At 39.0% G+C, this 24,929-nt stretch overlaps 2 protein-coding genes across 2 annotated transcripts; both read right to left on the bottom strand.

The window, feature by feature from the left end:
- Positions 1 to 779: 779 nt before the first annotated feature.
- On the bottom strand, positions 780 to 1,306 carry LOC109021921 (kiwellin-1-like). The gene is made up of 2 exons (XM_035693218.1): positions 1,190 to 1,306; positions 780 to 1,148 (listed from the first exon to the last, which is right to left on the bottom strand). Exons 1-2 carry the CDS (start codon positions 1,304 to 1,306, stop codon positions 780 to 782), a joined length of 486 nt encoding a protein of 161 aa, XP_035549111.1.
- A 12,506-nt stretch (positions 1,307 to 13,812) lies between these two features.
- Positions 13,813 to 15,660, bottom strand: LOC108980721 (kiwellin-1-like). The gene is made up of 2 exons (XM_035693219.1): positions 15,649 to 15,660; positions 13,813 to 14,256 (listed from the first exon to the last, which is right to left on the bottom strand). The coding sequence occupies exons 1-2, from the start codon at positions 15,658 to 15,660 to the stop codon at positions 13,813 to 13,815; spliced, it is 456 nt and encodes a 151-aa protein (XP_035549112.1).
- Positions 15,661 to 24,929: the final 9,269 nt, after the last annotated feature.

The raw sequence follows: 24,929 nt of genomic DNA, 5'->3' as shown, positions 1-24,929 counted from the left end.
CTAGTCCTGAGTACGGAGATCAGTAGTTGTCGTAGTTACCTTGTACTTTCTATTAGAATGTACAATATTAAATTTGGCAACTACTTGTAATTTGTTTGACACTTTTGGAAGACTAACTTTGTGTACATTTGGATCATGTAATATTTTGAGATTTAATGAAGGGCGAGAACCCTCTTTCGTTGTGAAGTTTAGTATTCTGCTACTTGATAGTTAATGTTGTTACCACAATGTAATCTACTTAACATTTCACAGCGATTTCATAGATAAACATCTTTCACGAGTACTTCCCTCTAGAAAATTACACGCCTATATGAATTCCTTGGGTGCTGATCATTGGCTAGTATCCTTGGCACCACAGATCCTCGCCTAGACCTTTATAAGGAACGGGGTGTCACAATTTTTGTGTTTTGTTTGGGGAGTTTGAGAAAGTTGTATTGATTAGGTAATGATTAAATGCAAAAGTTGAAAAGTGTTTTGAGTGATTTTTGGGAAGAAAATATCTTAGAATATTCTGGAATACTTGAGAATGGTTGTGTTGCCAAATGTACCTTAGTCATTTAGCTCATGAACTTGCAACCTTGGTGCAAACAAACTTTGAACGTGGTAAAGATTATAACAAATACTTTGGGTAACAATGTAAACAAACCAATACTAATGGACTAAGCACACCCTTGTATTCTCAGAAATATAAATCTTGAGATATAAATCATAACAAACCTCCACTCTTTGGTAGTATACGTTAAACATGATAGATATTAAGCATCAGACCAGTAAATATCTTATTCACCCCAATCATTTTGTGCTACTCCTAATGCCTTCCAAATAGCCTTAGAGGCATCAACTATATTGTTACGACATGGAGGCTGGTAATCATGATCGCCATTACGCCCCAGAGTAGAATCACATTCATCAACCACCTTAGCCTTGACGCTCCTTCCGTTTCCATGGATGGTGATATAATTCAAACATCTATACTTATTGTTGAACCATCCAGTTGATAGTGCCACCACTGGGGTGTTATCAGGGTGAAACTGATTGTCACATTGAGATGGTGCACCACCATCCCCACCTTTCTCAAAGATGTTGATTGTTAGCTTGGCCTTTGTATTGCTAGACACTAGTGGTGAACACTTGTAAATGGTGTATGGCTTGCCTTGAATACAACAATCAGAGTTGTTCTCTTTGTTACATTGTCCCCGAGGAGCATTTTTGCCCCTTTTTGTGTTTGAGCTTCAACACTTGGCCACTTTATAAGAAGAAGAAACAAGAAGAGAGCAAAGCACGTAGAACAAATTTGGTTCTTCATATTCTTTTCCCTCTCGTGTTTTGGTTATGTTTAGTATGAAGAAGTTGATGCGCATGAAGGCTATTTATAAAGATACATTGATAAAGAAGTCATAAATGATACATTGATTAGTAGACATAGCTGATTCGAGAACGTTTTGTGCATGCATCTACCAGTATGTAATATTTGCAGCACATATTATTTTTCTCGAGCATTACTATGAACCAAACAAAAGGTATCACAAATACTTAAAACATTAAAGTGTAGACCTTCTTGATTACATCATGAGTCAAAAAGATCTGTAACCATAAGAGTACTAGAGACCGAGCTCCTTAAGTACAAGTATGAACTAAAGCAACTACTAGACCAATCCATTGAGTCGCTCGCACAACTTAGCCAAGGAAGCCATAATACTAACGATAAATCAGAGCATTAAGGCCATGATCTCCTTGTTGTGCCTTTGGCTTCTAGTTGACTGTCTCCTGTCGGTCGACCTTTGGTGTGCCTCCTCATCCTTACACATGGTTTACCATTCCAGGGGGACTGGTAGTTGGGACTACCATGGTGAGATTTGATTACAAATTTTAGTAAGTTAACAAATAACTTAACATTCATGTCAAAGCTACATGCATGATAATAAAAGAATGAATGCATACATGATCATAAGTAAGCTTGACGTGACTTGACATTTAACATGGCATGAACTCACATGACTTGAACTTGAGCATAAACTGAACTAAAACTAAACTTGACATGGCATGAACTTAACTGAGACTTGACTTGACATGACATAAACTTGAACATGAACTGACTTGGACATGAACTTAAATATGAATGTGAACATAAACTAGACTTGACTTGAAATTGAATATGAACTTAACGTGAATTGAAACATGAACTTGAAATATGACTGAATGTGGACATGAAACATGAACTAAATGTGAACCTGAAACATGAACTGAACGTGAAATGAATTCTGACAATCAAAATCATTTTTCCAAAAGTTTTGTTAGGAATAGCGAACAATCAGAATTATTTCGCCCAACATATTCCGTCAGAAATACTCAAACAATCAGAATGATTACATCATGAGTATTTTAAATGAGATACCCTAATAATCAGAATGATTATGCCAAGAGTACCTAATAATACTTTGACAATCAGAATAAGTATATTAGGAACATTTGAGTAGAGGTATTCTAACAATTAAAATGATTATGCCGGAAGTACCTCACGTGAATTATAAATGGAGATGATCGGATAATCATAGTGATTACATCACGAGTATCCCAAGCATGCCTGGCAGAAAAAATATTGTTTCAGAAACACACTATGTACTCAAGACATGATGTGACATGGAATGAAATGACAGACGACATGACATATGTAACGTGACATATATGTGAGATGCAAGACTTGACATAACATGACACAGATAAATAATATGTAACGTGGAATAATATATAACATATCACAGACAAACATTAAGTGACATGGCATAACGTATAATACATAACATTATGTGACATAGAATAACATGTAACATATATCATTACGTGACATGGAATAACGTGTAACAGATAGCATTGTGTGACATGACATAATATGTAACAAATAACTATTTCATGACAAAATCTAATATGAGTAACAAATGAATATTTCGCGATAGAATATAATATGTTTAATAGATAAACTAGTGGCATGACATGGCATGAGATATATGATAACATAAGTACATAACAATAGTTCCCTTACAAACACATACACAATAATCTGATAGTAAGTTAGAAGCTAACTTATAGTGATTGTTGCGCTACTGGGATTAGGCACGAAACATGAGAAACTATAAGTGAGCATTCTAAAATTAGAAACTATATCACTAACAATTAGACACATGAAAAATGCTAACTATGAGTTAAAATTACCATTTTATCCTCGACATGTCGGAAAATGACATTAAGGATTTCACATCCTAACTCTAAAAATTATCAAAACTTACATTCCTCAAGTTAATTTGAGGAATGCAAATTTTTTCCTAAAATCAAATATCAACTTAGAAAAAATTAAAACCAAACACAACTATGAAAAACACCATAGAGCCGAAACTATCAAAGGCCATTTCTCTTTGATTTTTGTTGCAATTTTATTTAACTTTGAAACTCAAGATCAAACCGAATTATTGCAACAAAGATCCTCATATCCTAAGTTTAAAAACATATTTAAAAAATCCAACAAAATTATACTTCACATAATCACAAAACTCTTTAGTAAAAAGATCCAAACTTTTTGACTAAAATACAACTCTTGAATCCCAAGGTGTGATCTATTTCAAAACATTCAAAGAACAGCAAAAAATCCAAAACCTTATTCTAACATGTTCATAACACAATCTTAAGAACTAACATGTTTTTAATCAACACATAAAAGTCACAAAAAATCACAAAATAGTACATGAAGCACTCGGCTCCTACCCATAGCCAAAAACAGATTTTCTTTCCCAACTAGCTTCGATCAAACCCTTCATCCAAGACATTCTATAGTGAGATCTTCAAATCAAAACATCACATGATTTAACAATGTGTCCTAAAGTAGATCCAAGTATTAAACTTCAAATCACATGGCTAAAAATAACTCAAAACATGGATCTAACTAAGAACATCAAACGTTTGACCCAACCATATAATCTCTTGCATAAAAATTCATATTTTTTAAACCAACGCCAAACATCTTCAACCTAACATCCTAAAATGTAGATAAAAGGTTTAGCGTCATCAAATAAAAATATCAAAGTCACTGGAGTAAGATTAAACCACAAAAAACTCAAACTTTCTTAAAACATAAATTGTTTTTCCTCTTCTAGTTTCTGAATTTCTAGATCTGAGAAAATATTTCATCAAAAGTTTTAATCATGCAACTAATCTCTAACAAAACTTTATATATACATATTAAAAACACTCTATAAAATTCTCAGACCAAGATTTATCCATTAGCTTGGTCAAAAAACACCAAATTACAACACACTATCTAGATTATCGCCTAGACTGGTCTTTACAAGGTTAAAACAACTTTTGATCAACCAAACGTCCACTAAATAAAACAAATGAGATAGCCACATAAACTAGACTCAAAGAAAAAATACTTTTATGAAGGAATCATTATGAGAAGATACTTATAAAGGTTCCAAAAATGGCATGCAAAAAGCATCTGGAATCTACTCGAGAGAGTATCTAAGGGTTTCTTTCCAAGAATAGGGGTGAAAAGTGGTTAAGTGAGGGAAGTGGTGATGTAATACCCTGCTCCTTCCTTCTTACATATGCTTCTTCTTTCTGGAGTATGTTTCGTCTTTAGGATGTAAGCAAATCCCAAGGGCAGAGATTTTGTGATTGTCTGCCCCATCTTTCTAGCAACTGAGAGACTCGTCATGATGACGTGTTTCGAAAGATATCGTGTGACTTCTAGGGTACTTCCAGTGTTTTAAATATGCTGAAAATATTTATAAGGAGTATTTCCAGTATTATTGAATTAAGATTGATCTTAAATATGATAATCATAATATTCTTGAAGAGCTCCAAAAATATTATAATTGTCGGAAATCATTTTAATATTATTATTAAAATGATTTCAATTATTTAAGATATTATGAGATTTAAATTATATTGAAAGCTTTTATTATTCAAATGGTTTTATTCTCTTTAATATGTTAAGTGAGACTTCATCATTTTATTAATGATGAAGGAACATTATTGTATAAACTAAAGTTAGTTTAAAATAATATTCTACCTTAATTCCCCTAAGCACTTTTAATTAAGTTAATATTTATGCATTTTCAAATCAATGTTTGAGATCCACCGTTAGATCGTTACGTGGATCCCCAGACGAAGGGACTGGGTTAAATACCCAGACCCCTCTCTTTCTCCCTCATTTCCTGTAGTTCTCTCTCTCTCCTCCCTCTCCCCAGCATACGTTGTACGAAGCCCATCCCCCTCGTCGTTTCCTGCACGCCTCAACCCGGCGCCGCCGTGCGTCGGCAACTCTCACTGCCGACACCACCAGCTGCACCTCACTCCGGCGAGCCCCCCTAGCCCAGTCTCTCTCTCTCATGCTCACCTCTCTCTCTTCGTTGGCCATGCACTGCCCGAACGAGCTTAGTGCTCACTGCACCGCCGTACCCCGTCCAACGGCGCCACCACCTCCACGGTAGCTTCCCCTCCCACCGGCCATCACCCTCCAGCGAGCTTGGCCTCCACCTTGCAGCCACCTTCCTCCCATGCACGTCCCTAGCGCCGTCGTGCGTGACCACCTCTGCCACCAAGCGCCACCATAGACTCCCCCTTCCCTCCCCCTTCCTCCTCCACATGACCCGAGGCCTATAGCCTCCCCTTGATCCACCACACGAGGCTCCTCCCACGCACAGGTTTTACACCCTCCGCCGCTGTGCACCACCACCCACGGCGTGTAACCGCTACCTTCAGCCTCCTCAAGCCACCACCAAGCCATCCCGACCATCCACGGCCCCGATCTGCCACCCATGCACGCACACTCTCCCTCACTCTCTCACGGGTTTCTCCTCCTCTTACACAGCCATTACCTCCTTCCTCTGCCGTGAGCCACCGTGGTGCCACCCAATACAATTAGGAGCTCCACCAGCAACCCTTCAGCCCAACCCTAGGTCCAAACCACCACTTTGAGTGGTGGTTAGTCACTGCACATGATGCACAGCCATTGCGCGTGGTTGACCGCCACTGTACACAGCTAGATCTGCCGTGTAACGCTCCTTGCCACCATCACAAGGCCACCACGAGCCCTTCCAAGACCACACCTAGCTATCCAAATGCCTAAACAGTTAACGTACGTGGGTTAGCCGCAACGTATGACACTTCCGACATCATCGGTTGTGACAATCAACGAGCAATGCACGGGTTATCCCGTCGATGGTATAACCATCTACCCCTCGTTAATTATGTTAGATATTGATTAGTTGACTAGGTTGTGGACTGTGTTGTTGGTATTGTGGAGTGTGGTACTGTGATGTGATGATGTGTGATGAAGTGTTGGGCATATCTATGTAGTGTGGTGATGTGATGTGATATGATGCATATGTGAGGTGTTGGGCATATATGTGTTAGGTGGAGATGTATTGTGCCGTGTAGTGTGCGGTGAAGTGTTGGGAGTAATTGGGAAGTGCGCGGTGTAGTGTTGTGGACTGTGTTGTATTAGTGACGTAGCAGGTGGAATGGGAATAGTACACGCTGAGTGTACTCTGTATGTGGCGTAGTGTGTATGAAGGGAGTACACGAGGAGTGTACTCCATGTGGTAAACCGATGCATCATATGGTGAGTAAGCCATAATGGTGATGTGGCTTGTTGTGTATGAGGGGAGTACATGCGGAGTGTACTCCATGTGATGGATTGATACACCATATGGCGAGTACGCCATAATTGTAATGTGGCATAGAGTGTATGGAGTACACGTGGAATGTACTCTGTATGATGGAGTAATATACCATGTGGTGATATGTCATAGTGGTGATGTGGCATAATGCATATGAATGTAGTACACATGGAGTGTACTCCATGTGGTGGAGTGATGCACCATATGGTAGGTACGCCATAATGGTGATGTAGCGTGGCGTATGTGAAGGGAGTACACGAGGAGTGTACTCCATGTAGTATAGTGATGCACCATATGGCGGGTATGCCATAGTGGTGATGTGGTGTATGTGAAGGGAGTATACATGAAGTGTACTCCACGTGGCAGCGACACTCCGTGTGGCGTGTCATAGAGATAAGGATGGTTATGTGATTGATGGGCGTGGAGCGTGATGGGTAGTGTCTGGAATTGTGGAACAGTGTCCCGAAGTAATTATGGCATAGCCTGTAGTCTGAGGTGGCAAGTGTCACTGTGATGGACTTATGGCTAAGAGTGAGGTAGTAGAACAAGTGTAAAAGTGCGCAGCGGAAGCATGACTGAGGAATGTCACGAAGTGACATGACTATTGACAGTCGTGCTTGTGATGGGCGAAGTAGCAGAACAAATGTAAGAGTGCACAGCGGAAGCATGACTGAGGAATGTCACGAAGTGACATGACTATTGACAGACGTGCTTGTGATGGGCAAAGTAGTGGAACAAGTGTAAGAGTACGTAGTGGAAGCATGACTGGGCAAGGTCACAAAGTGACGTGGTTATTGGTAGTCATGCTTATGATGGGTGAAGTGTTAGAGTGTAGGAATGGCATAACGGGAACTTGACGGGAGTACGTGAGGAACCGTACTCGTGATAAGTTAGGAGTTGACGTAGCAGAATGTTGGGTAACGTGACAAGGTCATGGTGTAGCTTGGGTGTCGTCTTGAGCTATATGACGTGACCTAAGGCATAGTTGTGAATGGGTCTTGTCGTGTTAAGTGTTAGGATGAACTGTCAAAAGGGACGGGTAGCGTGAAGAGTCATGCTAGCCGGGTTAAAAGAAGGTTGATATCTGAGTATGTTGCTTGTTTACGCAAGCAGGTGATCAACGTGTCATATGTTGATCTTAGGTGATAAAGGGGTAAGGTACATGTGTAATCTGGTTAGACACATGTGCCGGACGGATTCACCATGTGTAATGGGTAATATGTCACTAGTACAATTACACGGTGCTTAAGCCTCAGAATTGGCTTAGAGTCGTGTGGCCTGTATGGATGGGAATGAGGATTAGTATGGGCTAAGGTGCATGAAGATAGTGACAGGCGTATTATCTAGGATTGGGATGCATGATTCCATCAGTCGGAATCATGCATCAGAATGTGGTTGTAAGAAGAGTAAGACGAATGTCTTAGTGTCTTAATCCTAAGGTGAATCATGGGTTCACTTTAGGGGATGAGCACTCGAGACAAGACTTTGAGTTGAAAGATGTGGTGACCGTAAGTGGTCCCCGAAGGTTTTAGCATAGTAAAGGGCACGTACATGCATGGGAGAGAAGGAGAGTGTTCTAAGTGATGTGTAGTTCTATTTCTAGTTTAAGTTACTTATGCATTAGATAGAGAATGACGCTAAGGTCATGTGCATGCATGTAGGTTGCCATCTGACAAGCACATGAATGGACTGTATGATATGCAAGTAGCATGGAGTCCAGGTAAGTGTTACGTTCATACTCTTCTAGAGTTTTTCAAGATACAAGAAATGCTTTTCTTTTAAGATGCTTACGAAAAGAAATGAAAGACACTTTACGAAAGAAAATGCTAAGTGTTTAAATGTATAAATATGTACGGCCCCTCCTTGGCAACCCCTTTTTTATGCAACGAAAGTATTAATTGTACGCATGTGAATGGATGACCATACGCAGTATCTATTGTATCTATTTTCTAAGAAAATCCATAAACTTATGAAAATGCATGAAAACGGATGCTTTTATGGATCCTACGAACCGACGCTTTCATGTGCGCCACGAGGTGATGCTTGTGGACACCATGAGAGACGACGTTCAAGGTGATGCTTATAGATACCACGAAAGTTGATGTTTAAGCCCATGTATGTTCTTAAATGACGTTTTTCACGAACGAACTGTTAAACGAAGGATAGGATTGAAATGAACTGAAAAATGAAAGACTATTTTCGGGCTTACGCCCCAAACAATGCTTTCTCATGAAAATGAATGTTTTCTCATGAAAGGGCTGTTAAATGAAAGAATGAATTGAATGAAAGCTCCAGCTCTTTCGAGCTAACATGAAAGAATGAATGAAAAGCAAGAAAGACATGAAAGCATGAAATGTATGAAGATACGTAACGGCCACATGAATGAATGAAAAAGGGTACCAATGAATGGGCAGATTGCAATGCCAGGTAAGTAGTACTGGTAGTGCACCCAGTGCTGCCCCCTGACTGAAAAGGGATTCTCAACCCGTGGCCACGGGTAGAAATCCGGGTCCAAAGGAAGACCGCTAACCCCAACACACGGGGCATAACAATGTGTACTGGCCTATGAAAGTGATAAGAATGAATGGATGTATGCATGCATGCATGTACAAACGCACGAATGCACGAACCTTTAAGAAATGAAGGCACTGACAGGGCACATGTTTTAAAGAAATGAAAGCATTTTAAAAGAAAAACCCCGTCCAATGACGTTTTCAAAAGAACGCACGTATTACACGTAAGCATGCACGAATTCTTGAAGAAATGAAGGCACTGACGGAAGAAACGTTTTACGAAAAGAAAGCCCATGTTTAAAAGAGAAAAATTCCGTCCAGTGATGTTTTCAAAAGAACGCACGTATGCATGCACGTAATAGTACGTATGAATGACGAATGCATGATTGAAAACCTATGTTGTTATATTTGAACTGTATGAAGTAATGCTTATGAGTGTTCGACTCATTTTAATTTTTATACATGTCCCTCCCCCACAGGAACTGCATGATCAGGACGCGTACCATGGGGAAGAGCACGAAAGTCTAGGCATGAGTTTTAAATGTACGAGAGACCTTTTATTGTAAAAATTAATGTTTTCCGCTGTAAACCTCTTTTATCCCAAAGCACATTTCATTTTATAAACGTTGAGTCTCGCACCCTGGGTATGCAAGTGAAAAGTTTTAAATCGGACGGTAATTCCCGTTATCTTTTCTAAAAATATTTTGTAAAAAGTCCCACCACAAGGACGGGCGTTACAAGTAACTTGTACGCCTCAAGTACTTCTGAAAAGGGAGGTATGACCTTGTATGAAATCTTGAGGTATGGTGATTAGGTCACAAAAGGTGCAAATAGTGAGTGGTTTTTAGCAAAGGAAACTTCCAAGAGAAGGGTGGTGGTGAGGTGGCCTTTGGTCTTCACATCATCCACGACTTTGGGGCTGTTAGGAGCAATGGATGACCTGCCATGGGTGGGTGGAAACCTCCTCAAGAAGTTTTGCCAAGGTGGCCAAAATTCGTGGGCCTTAATGGGTCTTAAACAAGTGGGCTTCATTTGGGATTTAGAGATGGTTTGGTTTGGGTTTGAGATACTATCAAACCCAAATTCAATTTTTCTCAGACTAGTCAAGTTTTCAAGGTTGGGTTGGATAATGATGTTATAACATGAATTTAAGGACTTAATAGCATGTGGAAGTGATTTAATTGAGCGATTATACACAATGACGTGTCCGAAATGACATGAGAAGCATGACATGAGAAGGATAGAAGAGAGGCCAAACAACGATGGTCGAAAGAGGAATGTCACCTAGACGAGGATAGTGCTTGAAGGGCAAGGGATCTAATGTCCAAAATGTTGGATTACGCCGGCACAAGTGTGGCAAAGTGAGAAGGAAAGATGAAATTGCAAGAATGTGAGTGACAAGATTTTGGCAAGGGTGAATATTCACCAATATCCTGTGGACAACGTTGACCATGATCGGTGGACAACGTTGAAGAAGAAGGTGGTGGAGACATGAAAAGCCATCTCGTGTCTCAACATTCGTTGAAGAAGGTTAGCCTGTTGGGGAAATTGAGGGAAAGCACCATTTGCAGTCAAAGGTGACTAGAGGCATCGACGAGTCCCTCGTCTGAATTGGCCTCCCTTGAGAGGGCCAGGCAAGTGATAGCCCTTCCAAATTTCAAGAAAGCAATTCCTTATAAGGTGGAGAGGATGTGAGAAACATCCCGACGCGAAATGAGAAAGACCATTCATGAAGTTGGGCAGAATCAAAAGATGAGAAATACTTTAGTGGTCTAAGGAATTACCAGCAAGTGCTACAAAGTACAACCACTCTAGCACTTGGACAAGAAAGCAACTTGTAGACGCTCGGTTGACACTGAAGTGAAGTGGAGAAAGGTGCATTGTTCCATCAAAGGTTAGCACACAAAAGTCCACTTATCGAGAAGCCAAGATTAATGAACCGCAAAAGCTAGTGACTCTGACAAGACAAAGAGTTAGGCCTCATTTGAATAGTCAGATGGGTTAAGATGAAATGAAAATTTTTTGAATAGTAGTGAGATGGTTTGTAAATAGTATTGAGATAGTTTGACTTAAGATTTGTATTGTGTTTTGGGAAATGAGAGAGAAAAAGTTAAATTAAAATATTATAAATTTTGCTTATCTAAACGAGGCCTTACTCTCTAAGGCGAGAAACAATCTAAAGGATCTTGGTAGGTGAGGGAGCTTTCGAGAAAGTGGCAGAACAACACGCAGAAGCCCAAACTCCACCCGAAGGGTCACACCCAGAGTTATTCTGCAATGAAAGTTAGATAGTCTGGATTTGATATTAATGGGTTTAGATCCAAACAGATTGACCCGTTAAGAAACAATTCATTAACAGGTCACTAATGGGTCAACCCACTTAACCTGCTAGTGACCCAATAATTTTTATACTCAAAATTACAATTATATTGTTTTTAATCAAAAAAAAAATACCCTAACCCTATTTCATATTTCCTAGCTCTCTCATACACTCACTCTCTCCTAGTTCTCAGTTCTCATAAGTCACGACCGCCTCCCACACTTCTTCTACCTCACATCGCAGCCATGCCTCACATCGTCCTCTCTCATGTTGTCTTCTCTCATGTTGAGCTTTCAACCACACAAAACCTACTCTGGTAGTTTTCAAAATGAGAATACTAAAGCTGAATGAAGGAAACGATCATGTAGTTATTATTACAATATGTTTATGCTATTATTGTTTGGATTTTAATTTTAGACATATGAAGTTATACTAATATTTTATTGTTTGGATCGTAACTTTGGATGATTTGTTGTGTTTGGTTATCGAGCTCATTTCAACTTATCTCAACCGAATCACTAATGGGACCTGTTACTTTTTCAACTTCCCATAAAAAATTAAACTCATATTAACCTACTTCATACATTTAAACACATTTTTCAACCTATTTACATTCAAACACATCTTAATGGAACCCACAAAATATTACTATTCATAGATCAACTCATATCACTTGAGCATCCAAACACAATATGAATCCTTGTGTGGGAACCCAATATGCCTATGTGAGAGTGTCTATCTCTGTGTGAGAAGTCTATTGCATGATTCTAAAATATTGGGACGGGACAAATAATTCCCCAAACCATTTCTGCAAAACATTGCCACGTGCTTCTCATGAGAAGGAGAATGCGTCATGGGGATTGGGGAAGACCAATTTTGTATTTGGCCTCATCTGATAGTCAGGATGTAGGATCACCTGGCGTATCACCTGTTGGTGTCCTCGAGTTGGTTGGCTGGGTAGAAGTATCCTCGGTGCAACAAGTATCTTTGTTTGAGAAGTCTGTGTGACGAAAATTTATCTGTGAGACAAACATTTATCTATGTGACAGACATCTGTATCTATGAGAAATATCTATATGTGATGAACATCTGGGGCTGAATTGGGCCGAATACTAGTTTTTACAGGTTTTGTACTTATGTTGGAGACGAGTTATTCCTCACTAGACTAATACTAATGTGTTTTATATTTTGCATAAGAGTAAAGGGCAACGACTCTAAAGGGTGATTCCTCGCCATGTTTGAGGATGCATATGGGTGTAAGAGCGAGGGTGATTCCTTGCCATGTATATACGTGTCCATCCAGTATTTTCATGAAAGTGTTCATAGCATCTTTAATAGCATTGTCTCTCATTAGTAGTCTTGTCATAGCCGCCTAAGCTACCTATAATTTTATTCTTTGGACCACAAGTTTTGATGTAGGTCCAAATCCCAGTGTGACGCCCGAGGAAGAGGAGTCACACCCACCCGAGTCCTGAGTACGAACATCAGTAGCTGTCGTAGTTGCCTTGTACCTTCTATTAGAATGTACATTATTAAATTTGGTGACTACTTGTAATCGGTCCCCCACTTTTTGAAGACTAACTTCGTGTACATTTGGATGATGTAATATTTTGATATTTAACGAAGGGCGATAAGCCCTCTTTTGTCTTGAAGTTTAGTATTATGGTACTTGATAGTTAACTTCGTTAACACAATGTAATCTACTTCACATTTCACTGTGATTTCCTAGATAAACATCTTTCACGTATACTTCCCTTTGGAAAATTACACGCCTATATGAATTCCTTGGGTACTGATCATTGACTAGCATCCTTGGTACAACAGATCCTCGCCCTAGACCTTCACAAGGAATGGGGTGCCACATTTTTTGTGCTTTGTTTGGGGAGTTTGAAAAAGTTGTATTGATTAAATAAATATTAGATGCAAAAGTTGAAGAGTTGAAATTGAAAAGTGTTTTGTCTTGAGTGATATTTGGGAAGAAAATATCTAAGAATATCTGGGAATACTTGAGAACGGTTGTGTTGGCAAACGTACCTGTCATTTAGTTCATGAACCTGCAACTAGGGTGCAAGCAAACTCTGAACCTGGCAAAGAGTATAACGAATACTTTGGATAACAATGTAAACAAACCAAAACTAACGAACTAAACACACCCTTGTATTCTTAGAAATATAAATCTTGAGATATAAATCACAAAAAACCTCCACTCTTTGGTAGTATATGTTAAACACGATAGATATTAAGCATCAGACCAGTAAATATCTAATCCACCCCAATCATTTTGTGGTACTCTTAACGCCTTCTAAACAGCCTTAGAGGCATCAACAATATTGTTACAACATGGAGGCTGGTAATCATGGTTGGCATCGCACCCCATAGTAGAATCACATTCATCAACCACCTTGGCCTTGACACTCCTACCGTTTCCATCGATGGTGATATAATTCAAACATTTATGCTTATTGTTGAACCATCCTGTTGATTGTGCCACCACTGGGGTGTTATCAGGGTGAAACTTATTGTCACATTCAGATGGTGCACCACCATCGCCACCTTTCTCAAAGCTGTTGATTGTTAGCTTGGCCTTTCTATGGCTAGACACTGGTGGTGAACACTTGTAAATGGTGCAAGCCTTGCCTTGAATGCAACAATAAGAGTTGTTCTCTTTGTTACATTGTCCTTGAGGAGCCTTATTGCCCCTTATCATGTCACTAGGCTTGCAAGTTTGAGCTTGAAGACTCGACCACTTTGTAAGGAGAAGAAACAAGAAGAGAGCAAAGCTAAATGGACACTTGGCCACTTTTGGATCTATCTTAAAATGTGGCAAGATGTAGATGGTGTGTTCTCCACACCGACTTGAGAATATAATTGCTCTATATATTACTATATTAGTTTCTTTGTAGTATATAGGACATAACTCTTTTCTTTCCAAGCATCTCAGTAAATGTAAAACATATACAATTGCGATAGCAATAATCATTGCATAAACTAAATTCGTCCCAATAAACAAATTGAGTGGCAATGTTTTAGACATATGATTATTATTATGATCATCACCTATCTGCTTATCTAGTACAAAAAATGGGATGCATGGTCCTAAAGATAGATCTCTATGTACATATATATATTTATTTGTCGGCAAGAAGTTTCAATAAAGTTTCTTATAAATGATCTTATTAGAATACATGATACAAATTTTAACTACCGATTTACACTAATAAAGATTAGCAACAATTTCATTTTTATTTCTTTTTTTTTTTATTCATTAATAACCATTTCAAAGTAGGGCTCCTTGTTAGTTTTTATTTTATTTTAATAGAAATTTGATGTAACCCACATTCTTATTGAGACTTTAAAAAATAGTTTTAAAAGATAAGATTGGAATTATTGAACTTTTTAAAACTCTTCCATTCCTCCCCAGGATATAAAATACTCCATAATTAAAATTGAAATATGTTTTGTAAAATTAAAAGAGAGTTTGCAATGGAACATGAGTTCATAAAACTCTTCCATTCCTCCCTAGGAAATTTCGTTTGAAAACTTAAAGTAAATTACAAAGTCCTTTTACAAAACATGAGTTCATATATTACATAAACCGTGCCTAGGCTTCTATCACATTTTCCTTAACCCATGTTCATCGTGATGCTTCATCCTCATTTCATTTCTGGGCGGAGTATACACAAAAATAAAATGAGTCGAATACTCAGTAAGTATTACTTCATCCTCTAAACATATACTAACATTGGTTTTCATTAATAGATTATTCATTCCTCTACATACTTTACATAAAACAATTTCTTACATTGAAAACATTACAAGGTGAGTTTTTTTTTAAATGTTTTATTTCCTCATCAAAACATATCTTGCATCTTGTACATTCATTTGAAAGGAGCTAAACAATTACATAATAATCAATTAACTGTACGTTATCATTTTGCATTAGTTAGTACACACTATTATGCCTTGTATGTTAGGGTTAGCTGTAACGCCCGTCCTTGTGGTGGGACTTTTTCTAAAATATTTTTATAAAAAGGACGACGGGAATTACCGTCCTGTTTAAAACTTTTCACTTGCATCCCCAGGGTGCGAGACTCTACACTTATAAATAAAATGTGCTTTGATCATAAAAGAGGATTACGGCGGAAAACATAAATCTTATAATAAAAAGGCCTCGTACGTTTAAAACTCGTGCCTAGACTTCCGTGCTCTTCCCCATGGGCCGTGTCCGTCCTGATCGTGCAGTTCCTGTGAGGGGGAGGGACATGCATAAAAACTAAAATGAGTCGAAGACTCATAAGCATTACTTCATACGGTTAAAATATAACAACATAGGTTTTCATTCATGCATTCATCATTCGTACATACTATTAAGTGCGTGCCTACGTGTCTTGTGTGCGTTCGTTTGAAAACGTCACTGGACGGGGCTTTTCTTTTAAAAGGGCTTTCCTCTATTTAAAACATTTCCCCCGTCAGTGCCTTCATTTCTTAAAGAGCCCGTGCTCTTGTGCTCTTGTGCATACATGTGCCTTCGTGCGTTCGTGCGTGCGTGCGTACATCTATTCTTTCTTATCGCTTTCATAGGCCAGTACACACAATTACACCCCGTGTGTTTGGGGTTAGCGGTCTTTCTTTGGACCCGGATTCCACCCGTGGCCACGGGTTGGGAACCCCTTTTCATAGGGGGCAGCACTGGGTGCACTTCCAGCTCTACTTACCCGGCATTGCAATCTGCCCATTCATCGGTACCCTTTCATTTATGTCATGTGGCCGTTACGTGTCTTCATACATTCATGCTTTCGTTTCTTTCTTTTCATTCATTCGTTCATGTCAGCTCGAAGGAGCTAACAGCTTTCATTCGGTTCGTTCTTTCATTTAACAGTCCTTTCTTTTCATGAGAAAACATTTCTTTTCGTGAGAAAATATCATTTGGGGCGTAAGCCCGAAAATGGTCTTTCCGTTCTCTTTTTCAATTTCATTTCAGTTCTATCCTCTTTTTAACAAAGAACATACATGGGCTTAAGCGTCAGCTTCCGTGGCATCCTATAAGTGTCACCTTGAACGTCGTCAATCATGGCATCCGCGAGTATCACCTCGTGGTGCACATGAGAGCGTCGGTTCGTAGGATTCACGAAAGCATCTGCTTTCATGCCTTTCATGCATCTTCATCAGTTTATGGATTTTTCTTAGAAAATACATACAATAGATACAACGTATAGTCATCCATTCACATGCGTACAATTAATACTTTGGGGTGCGTAAAAAGGGGCTGCCAATGAAGGGCCGTACATACTTATACTTTTGAACATTGAGCATTTTCTTTCTTAAAACGTTTTTAGTCTTTTCGTGAGCATTTTAAGGGAAAAGCGTTTCTTGTATCTTTGATAACTCTAGAAGAGTATGAACGTAACACTTACCTGGACTCCATGCTACTTGCATGTCATTCAGTCCATTCACGTGCTTGTCAGATGGCAACCTACATGCATACACATAACCTTAGCATCATTCTCTATCTAATGCATAAGTAACTTAAACTATAAATAAAACTATGCTATACTTAGAACACTCTCCTTCTATCCTGTGCACTTAAGTGCCCTTCACTATGTTAAACCCTTCGAGGACCACTTACGGTCACCACAACTTCCAACTCAAAGTCTTGTCTTGAGTGCTCATCCACTAAAGTGAACCCCTTATTCACCTTAGGATTAAGACACTAGGACATTCGTCTTACTCTTCTTACAACCACATTCGACGCATGATTCCGACCGATGGAATCACACATCTCAATCCTAATGATGTATCCGTCACTATCTTCATGCATCTTGGCCCACACTAAATCCTCATTCCCATCCATAAAGACACATGGCTCTAAGCCAACTCTGAGGCTTAAGCACCGTGCAACTATGCTCATGACAGATTATCCATTACATATGGTGAATCCGTCCAGCACGTGTCTCTCACCATGTTACACAGGTACCTTACCCCTTTATCACCTAAGATCACGTATATAATACGTTGATCACCTGCTCGTAGGGACAAGGGCCATACTCCGATACCAATCTTCTCTTAACCCAGCTAGCATGACTCTTCACCCTACCCGTCCCTTTTGACAGTTCATCCCAACACTTAACACGACAAGACTCCATTCATAACTACGTTTCATGTCACGTTATATAGCCCGAGATTGCTCCAGTGCTACACCGTGACCTTGTCGTGTTACCTAACATTCTACCACATCACTCCTGACTCAGCACGAGTACGGATCCTCACGTACTCCCGTCACATCGTGACATCTCGTCACGCTCCCATTACGCCATTTCTACACTTTAACACTTCACCCATCACAAGCATGACTTCCAATAACCACGTCACTTCGTGACGTTGCCCAGTCATGCTTCCGCTGCGTACTCTTACACTTATTCCACTACTTCACCCATCACAAGCACGACTGTCAATAGTCATGTCACTTCGTGACATTCCCCAGTCATGTTTCCACTGCGCACTCTTATACTTGTTCTGCTACTTTGCGCATACTCCTAGCCATAAGTCCATCACAGTGACACCTGTCACTTCAGACTACAGGCTATGCCATAACTACTTTGGGACACTGTTCCACAGTTCCCGACACTATCCATCATGTTCCACGCCCATAAATCACATAACCATCCTTATCTCTACGACACGCCACAAGGAGTGTCGCTGCTACGTGGAGTACACTCCACGTATACTCCCTTCATACACACTACGACACATCACCATTATGGCGTCCTTGCCATATGGTGAATCACCCATCATATGGAGTACATTTCACATGTACTCCATCCATACACACCATATCACCACTATGGCATACCTGCCATATGGTACATCGCACCATCTCATGGAGTACATTCCACATGTACTCTCCACATACATACCACATCACCAATATGGCATACACGCCATATGGTGCATCGTCCACCACATAGAGTACATTCTACATGTACTCCTCTTACACGCATTACGCCACTGAGTACACTCCACTTGTACTCATCTCGTTCCACCATACGCCAGGAGGGTATATTTTACATATACTCTCCTTGTCTCACTTTACGCCACACATAAAGTACACACAGCGTGTACTATTCCCATCCCATATGCCACATTACCATTATGGCATATCCGCCACATGGTGCATTACTCCACCACATAGAGTATACCCATCGTACACTCCCTTCATACACTTCACGGCATGTCACCATTATGGCGTACCCGCCATATGGTGCATCTCACCATCACACGGAGTACATTCCATTTGTACTCCCTACATATATAACACGCCACATGCACACAGAGTACACTCAGTGTGCACCGTATCCATTCAAGGTGTATGACAGTTGTTGTGGAAGTTGTACCCCAAATAGAGTGGTTGTCGTATAGGCGATTCAAGGTGTATGACAGTTGTTGTGGAGGTTCATTGTGGAGGATCATTGGCTGTGTTGGCACTGTTATCTGGCTACATCTTATTATGATGTTGGAATAGAAAATAAGGAGGAAGAGGAAAGGCAATTTCTAGTTTTTAGCTTGAGGTATATGGGCTCGTTGGATTGTTGCTACCATAACACTCTCCTTGTTTGAGTAGTCTTTAGTTTGGTTTGCTAGAAAGAGCTTATACTATTATTGCTATGGGCCTCTTTATGGTGTTGGTGATATTTAAGGAGTTAGGTCACTAAAAATATAAACTGAAAGGTGAAAGAAGGAACCCTCAAAAGACAATAGGCTGAAAAGTAGGATTGTTCATCCGGGTTCCAGCCCGAGAACCTGGGCCGGAACTAGGATTGAAACCGATTTGTAAAAACCCATAACCCGGGTTCTGGGTAGCACCCGGTTTATTTATTTATTATTTTCAAATCAAAGCCTACATATTATGAATACTTTTTCATAAAAAACATGTTGAGGCAGCATTCAAACTCTATTTATTTAATTGTTTTTAAAAAAATTGTTTATAAAATAATACTATATTGTTTATAAAACCATATTTTACATTGTTTATGTACATTTTGAATCTTCAATCAAATGATCATCAACTATTAGCATTAGGACTGATCTTTAATTTCCAAGAATTCCAATCAGTAAATAATCCTAACCCAACTTAATTCTGTTACTTCCATAGCCCATCATCCCCAAGATCAATTATAGGCCAAAAGTACTATATATGTATAGTAATTCACACGATCGCATGCATGCGGTTGAAAAGTAACAGAGAAGTAGTGACATATTGCCAATACATAAGGTTAAACATGATTTTAACTCAGTTTTCAATTGATGGACATAATCATCTCACTTACTCTATTTTTTGCTTCTAAAATTATTAAAAAAAAAATGAGGTTTTTATGGGGAATATACTTGAATTACAGTCTTTAATTAACACACCGTGAAAAGTAAAACCTCATCCTTTAAATGCATCAAAACAGTATTTGAAAAATCCCTTTGCAAGTTGTACCCACGTCTCTTCGTTCCATTACAATGCATGTAATGCTTAAAAGAAAATTAGTAAAAAAACAAGCAATTTGCCAAAGTACATGATCATGTTCCTTGACCACCAATAAAAAGCCATGTGGAGAAGGGAGTAAAAAAAAATCATAAAATTGATGATTCATTAGATACAATATGCATTTCCCTTTTGAGTTCCTGTCCATTTAGTTGCTAGAAATGAACAAAAAAACATTAAAAAAAAAAAGAAGAAAAAAAAAATCGGGTATCGGGTTTAAAATCCAGTACATGAACCGGACATACCCAGGTTTTTCTAAGCGGGTTCCATTATGGATTTGTTCTGGGCCTAAACTCATAACCGAAATCCAATTATCCGGGTTCCAGCCCGAGCCCGAAAAAACCCGACTCGAATGAACAGGTCTGCTGAAAAGCTATCGTCTAGGTTGATATTGCTTGCTGTAAATACTATTTTAGCTTGTTTTGCTTCGAAATTGCTACTTTATGGTGATTTCATGAGCTCCATGTCGATGGAGGATGTTGATGTAGCATGAAGAAAGATTAATCGAGCGGTGGAGTAGTAGCTATGTATAAGAAGTTGAAGACTTGGTGGTTTATGTTGTTCGTTGTTCTTGCTATCCTATCTGGTTTGGGTTGTTGTTTTTGGTTTCTAACACAACTATATGTCTTTATAGGGTGTTCTTAGGGTTTAGGAATCTAATAATTTTATAATAGAAGCCGAAAATTGGGAAGAGGAAACAGGGATTAAAGTACACATCGAGAAGTTGGGGGCTGAATTTGTTTCTCTATTGTGACTGATGATTGTTGTCATTCGGTTTGCATGGGTTGCTACTTCCTGTGCTTCATTTCTACTGCTACTTTATACTTAAGGGAGCCAATTTCCTCCATTCTTCACAGTTAAAAAGATGAACAGAGGATGAGGACTAAGCGCTTGTTCTATATATCCCGGCCAAGCAACCAAAGCTAGGGACCTAGGTGGGAATAGTGAAAGAAAGAGAAGGGGAAGAAGCAGGGTAGAGGAATTGGTTGACTCATCAGGCCCATGACCTAAAGACTGTAGGTTCGAATCTTGTCCCCGCCTAATCACTTGAGATGGTTGGCAAAAAAGTGCATGACCAGATTGGAAGCACTGAGGTTAATTTGCAATGGGCAAACTCACCCTGTAATAACCGGGCTTTAGGCCCAACCCCTTTGATATTGGTCGGATGCACGAAACCCAGCCCACGAGCACGTTGAGAGACGAACGGCATCGTTTTGGGAGGGATTAATTTCCCTTTTTGCTTCTGCACTGTTTCTCTTCTTCCGCTGGTTCCTCTGCAGTTTTCCACGATTATTTCCCTTCCCGTGCAACTGCTTCCCACGTCTCCACGGTTTTATTTTTCGGTTCTACACAGACTTGTGGTTCATCCTTGGCTGGCATTTCTGGCTCCGTGGGTCTCGACATTTTGGTTCTTCGAAGGTGAGCCATCGTCCCCTCTCTCGTTCTCTGTTTATCTTTTTCCTGTCTTCACCAGCAATTTGTGAGTTATTTCTTTGGGCTTTGTCACTTTGCAGCATTTTTGTGGGTACCGAAAGTCTGTGTGCCGTGGTTGGATTTCCTTCTTTGAGTTCTTGAATTTATTTTCGGTAACTTCCGCTCCACCCACTGAATCTTAATTCTATACTTGTTGTTACACATTCCACTTATCCTCTTATTTTCTTCCTTCAATCCGGCTTTTCTCTCTTCCTTTCTATGTTTATTCTTCTTTCATTTTCCTGTTTTTCTGGTTTTACTCGTGCGGGTCTCTCTTCTATTTTCGGTTTTTGCCCTGTTTTGATCACACGCACACACACTCTGCTTTGCTTGCCGTTACGCACACACTCAACTTCATAAATCCTTCCTTGCGCAGACCACTAACATTTTTCATTAGAGTTTTCTGTGACAATATTGGGTGTATACTTCGGAGGGTGCTTGATGTTGAGGAGTATGATTTTGGATGGATTTGTGAGACTGTTTTGGATTATTAATTGAGATTATTTGGTGTAAATTGATGGGTGTTTTGAGCTAGTTGTTTTGGATATTTTTATGCAAGTCTTGAATTATTGAATGACTAAAATAGTGATGCTTACACTGGAAATTTTTAGTTGAAGGGATGAAGTTTGGTTTGGATTATGTTTGAATCATTGGAGTTGTTGTTGTTGGTTTTGGAAGTGATTATGGTTGGTTCGGCGTTAATAAAAGGTGGCTGTTTTGGGTTTTAAATGCGAATGGTTTGAAGAGAGAGTTGTTCGGGTTTAATTGTTATAATAGTTATTGAGTTGTGAAGGAACCATTTTGATTTATTACTCAATAAATAGTAGCTCACTAGATTGGTTATTAAATGTTGGATATATGTTTTTGTTTAGGTAGTGTTACTACTAGAGTTCCGACTCAAGGTGTTGATAATACGAAGAAGTCAAGTAAGCGGGGTTCATATACTAGTTTTGCATAAAAGAAATAAAATGAGGTTGACCTTGAAAAATAAGCATGTTTGTTTTTTAAAAAAAATGATCTGAAAACAACCTCAGATGTTTATTCTGCATATGCATAAATTCAATATAGGAGAAAGTGTTTTCTGTCATGACTGGTGTAGACATGAGCTAGTTTTGTGCACTTTGTTTCTTAACTATGTAAAAGAGCGAATATGAAAATCTAGAAGTTTTGTTATGGACAAATGAGAATATTTTGTTTATGTTTATCTCGAACACGTGAAATGATCTGAAACTTTTCAGTATTTTGTTTTGATATGATGTGTCATCTGAAAACCTTGGCATGAAGTTCTGATTTTGTATATGATTGTGATTCAATTCCGATGATATATGTTCTGTTTCTGTTATGGCCCAGCCACGGGTATAATGGTGGTTTATAACCCTATCACGGGGGTAAAACATGGAATATGGCCCAGCCATGGATATAATGGTGGTTTATAACCCTACCACGGGGGTGAAACATGGAATATGGCCCAACCACGGGTATAATAGTGGTTTATAACCCTACCACGGGGGTAAAACATGGAATATGGCCCAGCCACGGGTATAATGGTGGTTTATAACCCTACCACGGGGGTGAAACATGGAATATGGCCAAGCCACAGGTATAATGGTGGTTTATAACCCTACCACGGGGGTTAAATATGGTATTGTCCCGATGTGATGTTAAGAGATGATTTAATTATAATGTTTCAGTTTGGAAATGCCAACGGATGTTCTTTTTGGAATTAGTTTATTTTTCTGGAAATTTTGCTCTAATGCTTTTGTACAAAGTTTTGTTTCTGCATTCTAAAAATAAATGTTTTGTTCTGCTTATCAAATGTTATAAATGCTCATGTTTACATGCTAGTATATACTTTCTGCTTGCTGAGTTGTTGATAACTCACCCCGTTAATCTTCATAATATTTCAGATGACATCGATAGTTCAGCTGAGGATCAGTATTAGAGTTTATGGAGAAGATTAGCAGTGAATTGTTGTTGGGTATCTCGTGTTATTAGTGTTGGTGTTGGAGGTTATTTATTTTTCTTAAGTTTGCTTCAATGGATTTAGACGGTTTATGGAGACTTATGTTAATGTTATATTATTTCTAGTTGTTATTTGAGACATGAAGAAGAGTTGATTTTATTTGGGTTGTTGGATTGAAAATTGGATAAATGAGTCTATGTGGTTTATTTAATTTGAAGTATTTACGTTGATTGGAAATTTGGAATATATATATATATATATATATATCCTTGATTTTGGAAGTACTCTAGCGTTGTTGATTATCAGGTTTTTTGAGCTAACTCTCCGGACTCTCGGGGACGGGGCGTTACACACCCAGCCATGATGCATGACAGAAGAGGAACCAAGAGGGGCTAAACACTACAATTGTGAATTGCTGCATAACTTGATGTAGCTAGAGGCTTCAGTTGTTTCTGATTTTCTTACTAATGGAACTGATTTTTGAGGTAATTGTTGGCATGAACTGAGGGGGCTAGAAAAGGAGTTCGATGAAGACTTAGAAGGCTTGAGGTAAGAGGAACTGAGATACAAAAGCTTTGCTAAATTGCTACAGTTGTTTTCATAGCTATTGGTTTTCAGTTGCCAACTTGCCACTACCATTCGACCCTATTACCATGCAAAAGGGATAAACTAAATGAATGGAGAGGGAGGAAAATAGATAAATTAGGAAATAAACATGAGGAAACCAAAAGACAAAAGAGAGCATAGATGAAAATGAGGGAGCCCGAGAGGTGAAGAATCTAATGTTTTGTTGTCACCTGTTATCCACCTTAGTTGTAGTTGCTTAGAGTTGGTTTTGGTTGCTTAGAGCTGGTTTTGGTTGAAATTTGAGTTCACTTGGTACTTCTTATTTCACCTCTTGAGGTTGAGCTGAAGAGATGAAATAAAGGAAGAGAAAAGGAAAAATAAGAGGTTGAAATGTTAAGAGAATCGAGAATTAAATGTACTGATTTATTGCTGAATTATTTCCTCTGCTGCAGAATGAATTTATTTTCTGCTTTGCTTCTGTATGGGCTCAATTATCTAGCTACTGAACAGCTTTAAGCCTTTAATCATGAGCATATGAGGGGATTCAATGGTGGAGTCTTACGTACATAAGAAGAATGAAGAAATTCTGAGGAGACCTTGAGCAAACAGTAAGAGAATTCACAATAGATTCTAACACTGAGTTGTGTAGATCTTTCTGTTGTGCTTCTGATTTGTGCCTTATGTTGGTACTTCGATTAGGGCTCAACAAGGGTTTTTAGATGAGGCTACAATGACAGAGGCTTAATGATAGGTCCCAACACAAAAATAAGTAGTAATATAATTTATTCTCTTCGGGTGAGAATGTACCTCAATTAGAATGCAAAATAATTCCTGCCTTTCATTAATAATCTGGGCTACTTAAATAAGTAAGCCACTTACAATAATTTCG

Source organism: Juglans regia, chromosome 8 (genome assembly GCF_001411555.2).
Source record: "Juglans regia cultivar Chandler chromosome 8, Walnut 2.0, whole genome shotgun sequence".
In the NCBI taxonomy this organism is placed as follows: domain Eukaryota; kingdom Viridiplantae; phylum Streptophyta; class Magnoliopsida; order Fagales; family Juglandaceae; genus Juglans; species Juglans regia.
The sequence above is the reverse complement of the archived record's forward strand: the minus strand, read 5'-3'. Positions and strand labels throughout refer to the sequence as shown.

Coding starts and splice junctions, on each gene's coding strand:
- LOC109021921 (XM_035693218.1), bottom strand. CDS start 1,306: ATGAAGAACCAAATTTGTTCTACGTGCTTTGCTCTCTTCTTGTTTCTT. Junction 1,149..1,189: donor AAATGCTCCTCGGGGACAAT/GTAACAAAGAGA, acceptor ATTCAAGGCAAG/CCATACACCATTTACAAGTG.